General features: G+C 41.7%; 2 protein-coding genes across 3 annotated transcripts; both read right to left on the bottom strand.

The window, feature by feature from the left end:
* Positions 1-2,999: 2,999 nt before the first annotated feature.
* LOC117855072 (cytochrome P450 CYP72A616) lies at positions 3,000-5,341 on the bottom strand. Its single transcript, XM_034737346.1, has 4 exons — positions 4,720-5,341; positions 4,343-4,587; positions 3,721-4,105; positions 3,000-3,637 (listed from the first exon to the last, which is right to left on the bottom strand). The coding sequence occupies exons 1-4, from the start codon at positions 5,248-5,250 to the stop codon at positions 3,212-3,214; spliced, it is 1,587 nt and encodes a 528-aa protein (XP_034593237.1). The 5' UTR covers positions 5,251-5,341; the 3' UTR covers positions 3,000-3,211.
* A 2,836-nt stretch (positions 5,342-8,177) lies between these two features.
* LOC117859008 (cytochrome P450 CYP72A616) lies at positions 8,178-11,028 on the bottom strand. 2 transcript variants are annotated; one of them, XM_034742176.2, is made up of 5 exons: positions 10,690-11,028; positions 9,639-9,859; positions 9,294-9,541; positions 8,838-9,213; positions 8,178-8,736 (listed from the first exon to the last, which is right to left on the bottom strand). In XM_034742176.2, the coding sequence occupies exons 1-5, from the start codon at positions 10,994-10,996 to the stop codon at positions 8,308-8,310; spliced, it is 1,581 nt and encodes a 526-aa protein (XP_034598067.2). In that variant the 5' UTR covers positions 10,997-11,028; the 3' UTR covers positions 8,178-8,307. The 2 variants fall into 2 exon arrangements, with proteins under 2 accessions (XP_034598067.2, XP_072149717.1); XM_072293616.1 differs by lacking the exon at positions 10,690-11,028 and having other exon boundaries at positions 9,294-9,548; positions 9,639-9,772.
* Between the last annotated feature and the right edge of the window lie 276 nt (positions 11,029-11,304).

The raw sequence follows: 11,304 nt of genomic DNA, 5'->3' as shown, positions 1-11,304 counted from the left end.
ACTAAAGTCTGGTGCGAGCAAGGAATCTGCAGCACCTCTCAAGAAGTCGTGACCACTGCCTTCCAAGCTAAAGAAACCAAAGGCTAAAGAACAGAGGAAGAAAACAAAGAAGTCTGAACAAATTATGAAGCTAGTAGGCGATATGACTCGTGAGAAATTGGAGGAGGCATCGCAAGCATATTTAAGGGAGTAGTTTGAAAAAGATGCTGCAGAAAGAAAAATGAAGGAGATGGAGTAGATCTAGCTAAATTAAAGTTTTTTATTAGCATGAAAAAAGAAGTCAAGAAGATGTTACTATCAAACTATGATAATTTGTTAGTTATGTCTTGTCGAAAGAAAAGACAAGGAGAGTTGTCATCCAGTCGTACTGTCCCCCAGCTCGAGCAGCAAGATCAGCAAGCAGATAGAGATGCTCTAGCTATAGTAGCTATGCCTTTAGAATAATAAATCAAGGTCATTCAGTTTATGGAAGACACAAGTCTCTCGCTTGCTGAAGTTCTAGGGCGAGCCAAATCACTACCTCCAGAAAAGACTATACCTAAATGGCCTTTTGAGTTAGGCAAGCCTCTAGTCAGGCCCGAATTGGTATGGAAGCTCTCAACTAAGATCTATGAATTCCATTAGTGGTACATGGAGCAGTCGGCCAAGGAAAGAGCGAACACGCTCTTCTTGTTAAACCGATTGATTTTTTCGGTGAAGGTGAGAAACTGCTGTGGTTGAAATTCAAGAATATTTATGAAGTGTACCATCAAGATGCCCTTGATGTCTCTCTCATCAGCGCATGAGTTCTGTAAGTGTGTGTTTATTAGAGTTAATTTTAGCTCATATCATTATTTTGTCTGTGTGTCGCCCTACTAAATTGTCTTTCATTTTATGTAGGATGCAAATTCAGAGGTGCCACCGAGAACTATACTTCAACGTTGGCTTCATGGACCCAATGCTTGTTAACCAAGATCAAACTCGGATCACCCAAATGATACATTAGACCGAATATACAAATTCTTGGAGCAACAGAATTATAAGCAATACATACTACTGCCTTACAACTTTAAGTAAGTGTGGGTACCACCTATTTCCTTACCTGATTAATGTTAGTTAGTTCTAATATGAACATTTATGTACGCATTTTCCACTGAATTCTTCTTATAATTATGATTGATCAAAGCAACGTTATTATGTTTGATTCCTTGAGGAAACCAAAGGACGAGTGCCAAGACATTCAAGACATGCTTAACTTATAATAATTCTAGACATTTATCTCTATGCAAAAGTTTGATTCCTAAATTCTCACCTAACACTGTATCATTCCTTATTTTAATTCACAGCGCATGGAAATGATTCCGTAAGCATCACCGTGGTGATTTCAAAGAAAAACTTACATTCAGTACAATGTTCCTGGTACGTATGAAGTTTGCACATTTTGTACATTCTATAACATGAATATTTCATAACGTTTTTTCCACTAAAGTGATTGATATAGGAACAAGGGAATAATTGATGTAGATACTACATCTGTGAGCACATGTACCATTTCGTGAGGGACAAGGTGATATTGGACAATATAACTGTACGTACAATAAACTTATTAATAATTAATCATTTTCTAGCTCCTTATATTTAATTGTTGGTGTAACATTCACATATTTCCAAATTACAGATGATGCATATTAGAGAAGAACTCTTGGAGAAGGAGAGACTTTTGGCAATCTAAGAAGCTCTTATAGGATTTTTGGTGGACGAGGTGATAAATCCCAATGGAGAATTTTTTTATGATGGACATTCAATAGCCGAACCGAGCAACACCATGATGGGAGGGTCCTAAGAATTACGAGGATAAATTATTGTATATATAGTAATTGTATAAATACTAGTTTGATGTGTATAAACTACTAAAAATTATATATATAGTAGTTAAAATTAATATTATGCATATACTATCATGAAATATATATACGGCATGCATACAATATGAGCGTATACATGTAAGGATGTATACGTATAGGTGTATATATATAAGTGAAGCAACAATGAGCATTAATATGGTAAAAATAAAAAAGGTCTTTAGTCCCGGTTGGCAACCGGGACTAAAGGGGCCACGTGCATGCGCCTGCATGCGCTTGCATGGCGGCCAGTTTAGTCCTGGTTGGTATTACCAACCGGGACTAAAGGAGGTCTTTAGTCCCGGGTGAATGATCCGGAACTAGGGGGGCCTTTAGTCTCGAAAGATTAGCCCGGTTGGATTTTTGAGATATATGAGCCTATCCAACCGGAACTAATGCCCGTTTTTCCACCGGTGGGGCATGGGTCTCGTAGGTCAGTACCGCCTAGAAACAAGGTATGGGCTAATCGAACATATGGATGTGTACACCTCTGTGCAGAGTTTTGATCTACCGATAGCTGAGGCTCACGGTTATGAGCCTACTTTGTTAAAGCCCCCATGATTAGTCCTTGGGTGGGAATTAGTGTGATGAAAATGCGAGATGAAGGTCGTGGATCGGATTTTAAAATTAAAACCTGAGAAGTGGTAGGGGAGGCAGTTTCCCCTCCAGGACCACAACTCTCATTATATAATATAATAATAACCTCTTAGAGAGTTTTTATAAAACTCACCTTTTTAAATCCACCTTGCATATGCGATGCTTTAGGCATAGGTTTGCCTCTCAACCATATTCCTACCTCCTCCCATATTGCATTTAATATACTAGTTAAGGTTGGAATTTGCTGAGTACCTATACTCAGCCTTGCTTTCATCATACAGGTCTCCAAGTGTTTTAGATCATCTTGTTAGTACCTGTGCTTTCCTTCAATGCGTAAAGCTAAAAACCTTTCTTTTATTAAATTATACACCTTTTATTGTTTAAAATACTGAACTATGATGTTAACTGTATTAACCTACTAATTTAGGGATTAATACAGGCGATCAGCGGGACTTCTAGAGGAAGGTCCCCACAGTACCCGACCACGTGGTTTATGAATAGTAGTGGCAACAACCAGATCCGTGATAGTGAACACATTTTGCTACACCAATGTACAATCCAATAATGCCTTACAAAAAAGATACATAATCCATGTGTTTAGTGAGTAAAGAAATATAATAAACTTTTAAAGCACACAGCATACATAAAAGCACAAAATCCCATTGAAAAGATATTATACATTTTAACACGGAAGGGCCCATTTGATTTTATTGAAGATGAACATCATGATGTGATCATATTGCTCTGAGCTTCATTTGGGCACCATGCATAGGATGTAGTGTTATCACGGTATGTGGCGCGTGAGTATATGATGGTGCGAGCTCGAATTCAAATCGCTGAAGGATCATGCACAACGCCAACTTGGCCTCTAGCAAGGCGAAGTTCTGACCAATGCAAATGCGTGGTCCCCAACCAAACGGGAGGAATGCGCCTGGGTCCTTGGATGCCTTGGAGATCCCCTCAGAAAATCTGTCTGGCCTGAACTCGTGCACATCCCTTCCCCAAATATCTGGGTCATGGTGGATGAAGAGCACGGGCAGCTCCAAGATCACACCTGCAGGGTATGTAATGCCTCCAATCTCCATCTCCTTGTATGTTTTCCGGAGGAAAGAAATGGCTGGCGGGTACAACCGGAGAACCTCATAAAGGATCATGGTCACCTACAATAATCAAAAAAAAAATCACACATCTATTCATTGCACGGTCGTTTCCAAAAGAAAAGGTAACCTAAATATTGACTCACGGTTTTGAGGCGGCTCAGGCCTTCATACTCAGGCTTGTTTTTGCCGAACAAACCTAGCACCTCCTCCCTTGCACGGTCCTGCCACTCTGGGTGCATGCTTAATACAACCATTGTCCACGTGAGCAGCACAGATGTGGTCTCCATTCCTGCAAAATAGAATACCTTGCACTCCTCGATAACTTCTTCAATTGTCATCCCCTTGCTTGATTGACCATTCTCTTCTGTTTCTCTCATGTTTGACTCCAACAATAGGCCCAATAAATCATCTTCGGTGCTTTTGCCTTGTTTCATTGCTTGAATCCTTTTCCCAATTATATCTCGCAGAATTGATTCGACCTCTTTGTTGTTTTTTCTCATCTTTCTGTTGTTTCTGGTAGGCAAGGACCTGACAAAAGTAAACCCCATAATTTTTTAGTACAGGAGGACAAATAAAGAGGGCTGGCAAACACTAATATATTTTTCAGATGATGAACGAAATCATCCGGTCATCTAATCAAATGAGTATACTATGTAATTGTTCGATACCTAGTATCTCAGTGACTAAAATCATTCAATGTTTGAAAAACTGTTCTTAACTGTTAACTTATTAAACAGTATGGATTTCAGAGTAGTACTAACTCACATATAACCAGGAATCATATTCTTCCGAATGTTAGTCATGACAAGCTCAGCTTGCTCGGCTTGTAGCTGGAAAATCCTTCTACCTTTATGGTAGCTGCTGCTGAATGCGGTGCGAGAAATGACGTCTCCAGTGAGGTTCTGCAGCTCAGGCCAAACGTCCAGCTCCAACAAAGCGTCGGAGCCGAGGGATTCGGACCATCTACTGACCAGCTCTTCGCAGCACGCAGAAAACGCTGGCAACATGCGCTGCAGATCGATAAACACAACAATGGATTCCAAAGATCAATTATGCATACTCCCGACCACGTTTGTAACGTATATGAACCATACACAGGAAAAGGAAAATTAAATTAGTATTGTATCAGAAACTCTGTTTACCTTGAGCTTCTCAAGATGGAATGCAGGATTGAGGATCCTCCTGTGCTTGACCCATTTCTCACCCTCATGGCTCGCCACGCCGTCGCCCAGCATCTTGGACAGCGCCGGGAACTTGAGCTTCTCGAAGTGGCCGAACTTGTTGGACAACACGTCCCTGCTTAGCTCAGGATCGACGATGGTCACCTTGGGGTTGGGGCCGAACCAGGACATGCTCATCTTGCCGTGCTCCTGGACAATGTTGTGGACGAACGGCATGACGCGGTGTGCGATATCATGGCACCGCAGCGGCAAAGGCTTCGACCAGGCCTCCTTGGCCAGCCGGCCGTACTCCTTGAGGTCGCCGGTGAGGAAGCGGTAGGACGTGCCGCGGATGCCCTGAGCACGCAGCGCCCGCTCGAGCCGCCGAGGCCGCCACCACATCTGGTGCAGCAGCCCGCCGACCTTCCACAGGAGCACCAGGGCCAGGAGACCTCCGAGCAGGATGCTCCACGGCACCGAAGCCGCAGCGGCAAGCGGCGCTCCAAGAACCATTTGCTTTGTTGACGACCAGTGGGCTGAGCGAAGACAGAGTTTGTAAGCTAAAATGATGGTGCGAGTGGACTTGACTTGAGATGGGTATGATACGGCATTTGGGCTTCAGGTTAAATAGAGGCGCCAGTTTGGCTGGAATAGTCTTGTGCCCATTTGTTTATTGAGGTGAGTAAGACTAATGGGGCAACCTGGTCAGCCATGCCCTGCTGCTCCCAAGGAACTTGGTGGTGAAGCCATTGTGATGAGAATGTGAATCGTTGGATTGGTGAGGAAGTAATGACGCTCAGGCCGGGCACCGCGCGCCCATGTGATGAGTTGCTTCCTTGCTGCTTCCTCTTGTTGCTATGAGGTCAGATCACATTGGCTTCGAAGCAGGGCAGAGTCAAAGTGCCATGAAACTATATGTAATTAGATATTATTAAGTCCCCGTATCAAGGTGCCTTCATATCGCCATGGCATTATAAAAGAGTAAATTGTACATCGTACATGTATCCCGGTTAGCTTCTTTTCTTTTTTACTTAGGATAATCTATCGACTCGGGCGCCCGTGCACAGGCTAATAATTTTGAGAGCTTGTATTAGAAAGTTATTTAAAAATTAAATCCAAAGTAACATGTGACTCTCTAAATTTATTTAATATTTTCACACAATACTCATATAGATATGTACTTATCTTTATTCATTTGTAATTCATTTTTAATTGTAATTATATACTTTTTCATCCATATTCATTAGTCTTTCGCTTTGCATCGCACCTCCGCACATTATGTTTAACATGAAAATCTATATTTTTCATCTCTTCCTCACATACAAGTATAAATGGTCAGTATGGTGGCACACATCATGCATATATACTTAACTAAGTATTTTCTATATTAACAATGATAGAAATAGAAAATTTAGAATCATATATTAGTTTGCTTTATTTCTGTATAATGAACATGTAGATAATTAGATTAAATTTTAGGTGTTTTACTTTAGGATATTTTTAATAACGATATACGTGGGTAATGTAAATACAAATTTAGAAAGATATAAGTTATTTTTTGTAATGATGCATGTTACTTTAGAAAGGTATTTTAGATAAAGATTATGATGTTACTTTTGATTATTTTTTATAATGGCAGAGGAGGGTACATTATTTAGATATAGGTTTAGGATTTTACTTTAAATATTTTGATTATTAGATTCTATAGGGTTGATGCGTGGATGTTTCTCATTTTGCAAGAATTTTTAGAATTTATCTTTTTTCCTAGCGCATCTCGTGAGAATTAACGCGGAGTCTCCAATTGAAAAAAGATGAGGGTGCATAGTTGACAATAAAAACTATTACCTTGAACTCTCTCTCATTTGTTAAATATTCTAACATAATACTTATATAGATATATACTTATTATCTTCATCAAACTTTTATAGATTTTAGTTAGTAATTACTCCATAACATTTTTAATTTTCATCCATATTTATAATCTTTCATTTTTCACTTTTCGTGATAGGTATTGCACTTGAATTTTTTTAATCGATCTTAAGTTTAGGCTATATTTTTAACATTCACATCTATGTTCTTATCATTTTCTATGTATATTTATAAATGTTAACACACATGATGGGTATATATATTCTAATTATTATTTCCTATACGAAAACATAAGAAATGGACAATTTAGAATCATATATTCGTGTACCTTGGGTATATTTTTAATAAATGTGATTTGATTCAAATTTAGGTTACATCATGTTCTGTTTTTAATGGCATATGATGATAGCTTAGATGCAAATTTAAGGGGTTACTTTAAGTTATTTTTATAATGTTAGTTGTAGTGGTGGACAATTTAGATGTAAACTTAGTGGTTATTTTAAATTATTTTTTATAATGGCATAAAAGGGGTAATTTACATGAAGATTAGGGGTTACTATAATTTATTTGATATAATGGCAGATGTGGATATAGGTGGCTAATTCTTTTAGAAAATATAATAGGTTTCATGGCTATAATGATTTGAGTCTACCGATTGATGGCTAAATGTTTTGATTTTTTTGAAAGAATTTTTAGGATTTTTCTTTTTTTCTACAGTATCCACCTAGAATTCTAGATGGCTTCATGTGGAAGCTTCAGTGGGTAAAGTAAAATTCCAACCGGTCAGTTCCAATGGTATACCAAAAAATTTCCTCCCCAACCACGTCACAGCCCACGTGCACTCTAGCTTTTCCGTTCCTGTGGGCCCCTCTCTTAGGTTCCCCTAAAGACATAGTATATCAGCTCCAGGATTAGTATGATACACGCACTTTACCACAAAATGATATTAGAAGGAGTACTTCGAACGATACACCTTAGGGGGCGTTTTCTTCCACTGACTTATTTTTAGCATGTGTCACATCGAATGTTTAGATACTAATTAGGAGTATTAAACGTAGACTATTTACAAAACCCATTACATAAGACGAATCTAAATGGCGAGACGAATCTATTAAGCCTAATTAATCCATCATTAGCAAATATTTACTGTAGCAACACATTGTCAAATCATGGACTAATTAGGCTTAATAGATTCGTCTCGCCGTTTAGATTCGTCTTATGTAATAGGTTTTGTAAATAGTCTACGTTTAATACTCCTAATTAGTATCTAAACATTGGATGTGACGGGTGCTAAAAATAAGTCAGTGGAAGAAAACGGGGTCCTAGTATCGAACGGAGTTTGAGCTGGCTCAAAATATTAGATCTTAGGTGTATTTCCCTCCATGTGAGGACCAACAAGTAGCAGCGGAACATTTTTTTTCTTTATCTAAAAAAAGATCGTTGATAATAATTTGAAACCAAAACTACGTGAATGCAATTTACAATTGTTTATCTCGTGAACATATTTGGTTTACACTGCTAGCAAAAGAATGCGGTAATTCTTTGGTTTGGACTATATCTCGACCAAGAGGTTAACAGCAAAGCATATATCTCCTACCATTTATTTCCACCTCAATGTTTAGATACAAAAAACTCCCCTAATACTCATACAAGTTTTTGTACTGTGACATACTCATCGACGAAGACCGAAGTTCGAGACGATCAGATCTTCTTGACTATAATTGGCGCACCATGCTGGGGATGCAGCGTAATGACAGTGTACGGTGCATGCGTGTAAGAAGGTGACAATTGGAACTCAAAGCGCTGAAGGATCATGCTCAGGGCCATCTTGGCCTCAAGCAGCGCAAAGTTCTGGCCGATGCAGATCCTTGGCCCCCACCCGAATGGGAAGAACGCCGGCTGGTCGTCCTTAGTCGCCTTTGAGATTCCCTCAGCGAATCTCTCCGGCTTGAACTCATGAGCGTCCGTCCCCCACACATCGGGGTTGTGGTGAACTACGATTATTGGAAGCTCGAGGATCACCCCTGCAGGGTATGTGATGCCTCCAATCTGCATGTCTTTGAACGTTCTTCGGTTTAGCGTGACTGCCGGCGGGTACAACCTGAGCACCTCATATAGTATCATCGTCACCTGGATAACAAAGAGAATCATCGTTAGCAGTTGATGTGTAAAGGTTTTGAGGCAAACTTGCACGAATTTTATGCTAATTTATTATTTTTCACCACACATACCGTTTTGAGTCGACTCAGGCTGTCCAAATTGGGCTTGTCGTCCTTGCCGAACACCCTGAGGACCTCCTCCCTCGCTCTGTCTTGCCACTCGGGGTGCATGCCAAGGATGACGAGAGTCCACGTGAGCAGCACCGACGTGGTTTCCATCCCCGCGAAGTAGAAGAGCTTGCACTCCTCAATCATGTCCTCCGTGCTCATCCTCAGGCTGCCTTTCCCGCTATCCATGTTGGACTGCAGCAACAGGCCGAGCAAGTCGTTGCCGCTGGCTTCACCGTTCTCGATTGCGCGCTCCCTCTTCTCGATCATGCCTCTTAGAATCCCTTCGATCTCCCCGTTGATCTCCTTCATCCTCCGGTTGTTCTGTGTCGGCAAGAACCTGCAGCAGAGGCTATATAGCTAAGCAATGGTACGGTGCTTATCAGCTTATGTTTCTTCAAAGGATCAGAAGGTGCTTACAGGAAGCCTGGGATGTACATATACTGGAAGGCCTTGATTATTCGCTCTGCTTGCTCTGCCTGAAGCTGGAAGATCCTCCGCCCTTCCATGAAGCTGCTACCGAACGCCGTGCGGGAGATCACGTCTCCGGTGAGGTTCTGAAACTCCGGCCAGATATCCACTTCGTATGACCCGTCAGAACCAGCGAGTTTATTCTCCCAGTGATCTATCAGCTCGGTGCAGCACGTCGAGAAAGCCGGCAGCATGCGCTGAAAACTAACTTCAGTAAGCGCGCATCTATATGCTTGAGGCTGTTCAAAACTGAAAGTGAATGCCTGTAGAGTTGCAGCAGGACTATTTTGATACCTTGAGCTTTTCGAGATGGAATGCAGGGTTCAGGATCCTTCTGTGTTTTGCCCATTTCTCGCCGTCATGACTCGCAAGCCCAAGCGCTAGCAACTTCCCCAGACGCTTGTTAGTGAACTTCTCGAAGTGACCAAACTTGTTTGATAGGATGTCTCGGACTAACTCTGCCTCCGTGATGATCACCCTGGGGATTGGGCCAAACCAGGTGATGCAAACGTTGCCTGCAGTTAAGCATTTGTGCAGTTAAAGCTACGATTCAGTTCAAACGAATTGATACGGTTTCTTATGGTTTAACATACTATATCAAGGTTCAAATTCTGAACTCATGCTGGCATTTTCTAAAAATTATTTCAGAAATAAATGTGACTGTTGATATCAAGATCCCGCATATACAATTTTTTCGGATGTGCTAATATATAAGGGTAGTTTTATATACGTGCATTCATGGGTATGAATGTGTACACCTAAGATCTGCATTTGTACTGTGTTCAGAGTTCAGAATTTCGGCCAAAAACCGGCGATTTTCAATCCTACCAGTCATGACCGGTAATGTTTCGGATGGAATTCATTCGAGTTTTCAATTTTAGTCAACTTTTGGTACAATTACAAAAATTTCGGCCGAAAACCGGCCTACCGGTCTTACTGGCGCCCTCCGAGTTTTTTTTTGAGAAAACGAAAGCTGGAACACTGTGTTTTAGAAAAAGAAAAGCAATTCGATCTTTGAATAGAAACTTTCAATTGCGTAAGGAATAATTGAGAAATTTAGGGAAATTAGCATGACGGCTGCTGCCTGAACTTGTTTAATAACTGAAGGAGATAGTGACAGACAGTTGTGGAGCTCTGGAGAAAAAGGAAAGTTGCTATCTGGTGGTCAATAATTCGCAGCACTAGCCAAGCAACGTCAACCACAATAATCACATCGGAAGCCAAACTTATTCAACGAATTCTTATATGCAACTAGGTTCGTCTCAAAGATTGTATGCTAGTACTGATTATTGAACAACTGATGGACGTGAACAAACGAGAAGATTATGGGAGACTCTCGACATACCGTGCTCCTTGACAGTGTCGAAGAGATGCGGCATGATGCGGGGAACAACGTCATGGCACTGCGGCATGGGCCTGGACCGCGCCTCATCGTTGAGCCGGGCGTTCTCCTGGAGGTCGCCCGCCGGGAAGCGGTACTCAGTGCCGCTGAGCCCCTGAGCCCGGAGCGCCCGGTCGAGCCGCCGCGGCCGCAGCCAGTATCTCTCGGCGGCCCGGTAGGCCCCCCACACGACGAGCAGGGCGAGGAGCCCCTGGAGAAGGCTCCACGGCGATGGCGAAGCTGCTGCAGCTGCTACGACGATGTCGTCCATCCTTTCCTTTCCGGGGATATGCGTCCTTCGGGCTGCGGCAACCACAAGTCCGATCCACAACTTCATAGTGAGGAAGATGACCAGCGAGCGCGGTATAAGTAGCGGCAGGCCGTACCTGGAACTCCTATCGTCCCGGGCCGAGTCGGCGGCCGGTGATTGGCGCGCTGCGTTGGCATCACATATTTTTCCTAGCTTTTTTCTTAATCTGTAGACTGCAGTTGATGTCTAAGTTTTCTTGGCGGCCACGGTTGGTTTGTGGAATAAGGTGCACCACAATAAAACACCAGCTGAAAAAGCGACTTGCTGAG

Source organism: Setaria viridis, chromosome 5 (assembly GCF_005286985.2).
Source record: "Setaria viridis chromosome 5, Setaria_viridis_v4.0, whole genome shotgun sequence".
Lineage (NCBI taxonomy): Eukaryota > Viridiplantae > Streptophyta > Magnoliopsida > Poales > Poaceae > Setaria > Setaria viridis.
Note: the sequence above shows the minus strand (reverse complement) of the source record. Positions and strands in the feature narration are given on the sequence as shown.

What these genes read in the sequence shown, in the direction of transcription:
- LOC117855072 (XM_034737346.1), bottom strand. Translation starts at nt 5,250, where the DNA reads ATGGTTCTTGGAGCGCCGCTTGCCGCTGCGGCTTCGGTGCCGTGGAGC. An exon ending in AATATGATTCCTGGTTATAT is followed by an intron (nt 4,106 to 4,342) that starts GTGAGTTAGTAC and finishes TACTTTTGTCAG; the next exon opens with GTCCTTGCCTACCAGAAACA. An exon ending in GCCTGAGCCGCCTCAAAACC is followed by an intron (nt 3,638 to 3,720) that starts GTGAGTCAATAT and finishes TGATTATTGTAG; the next exon opens with GTGACCATGATCCTTTATGA.
- LOC117859008 (XM_034742176.2), bottom strand. Translation starts at nt 10,996, where the DNA reads ATGGACGACATCGTCGTAGCAGCTGCAGCAGCTTCGCCATCGCCGTGG. An exon ending in CGACACTGTCAAGGAGCACG is followed by an intron (nt 9,860 to 10,689) that starts GTATGTCGAGAG and finishes GCTTAACTGCAG; the next exon opens with GCAACGTTTGCATCACCTGG. An exon ending in GCCTGAGTCGACTCAAAACG is followed by an intron (nt 8,737 to 8,837) that starts GTATGTGTGGTG and finishes TTTGTTATCCAG; the next exon opens with GTGACGATGATACTATATGA.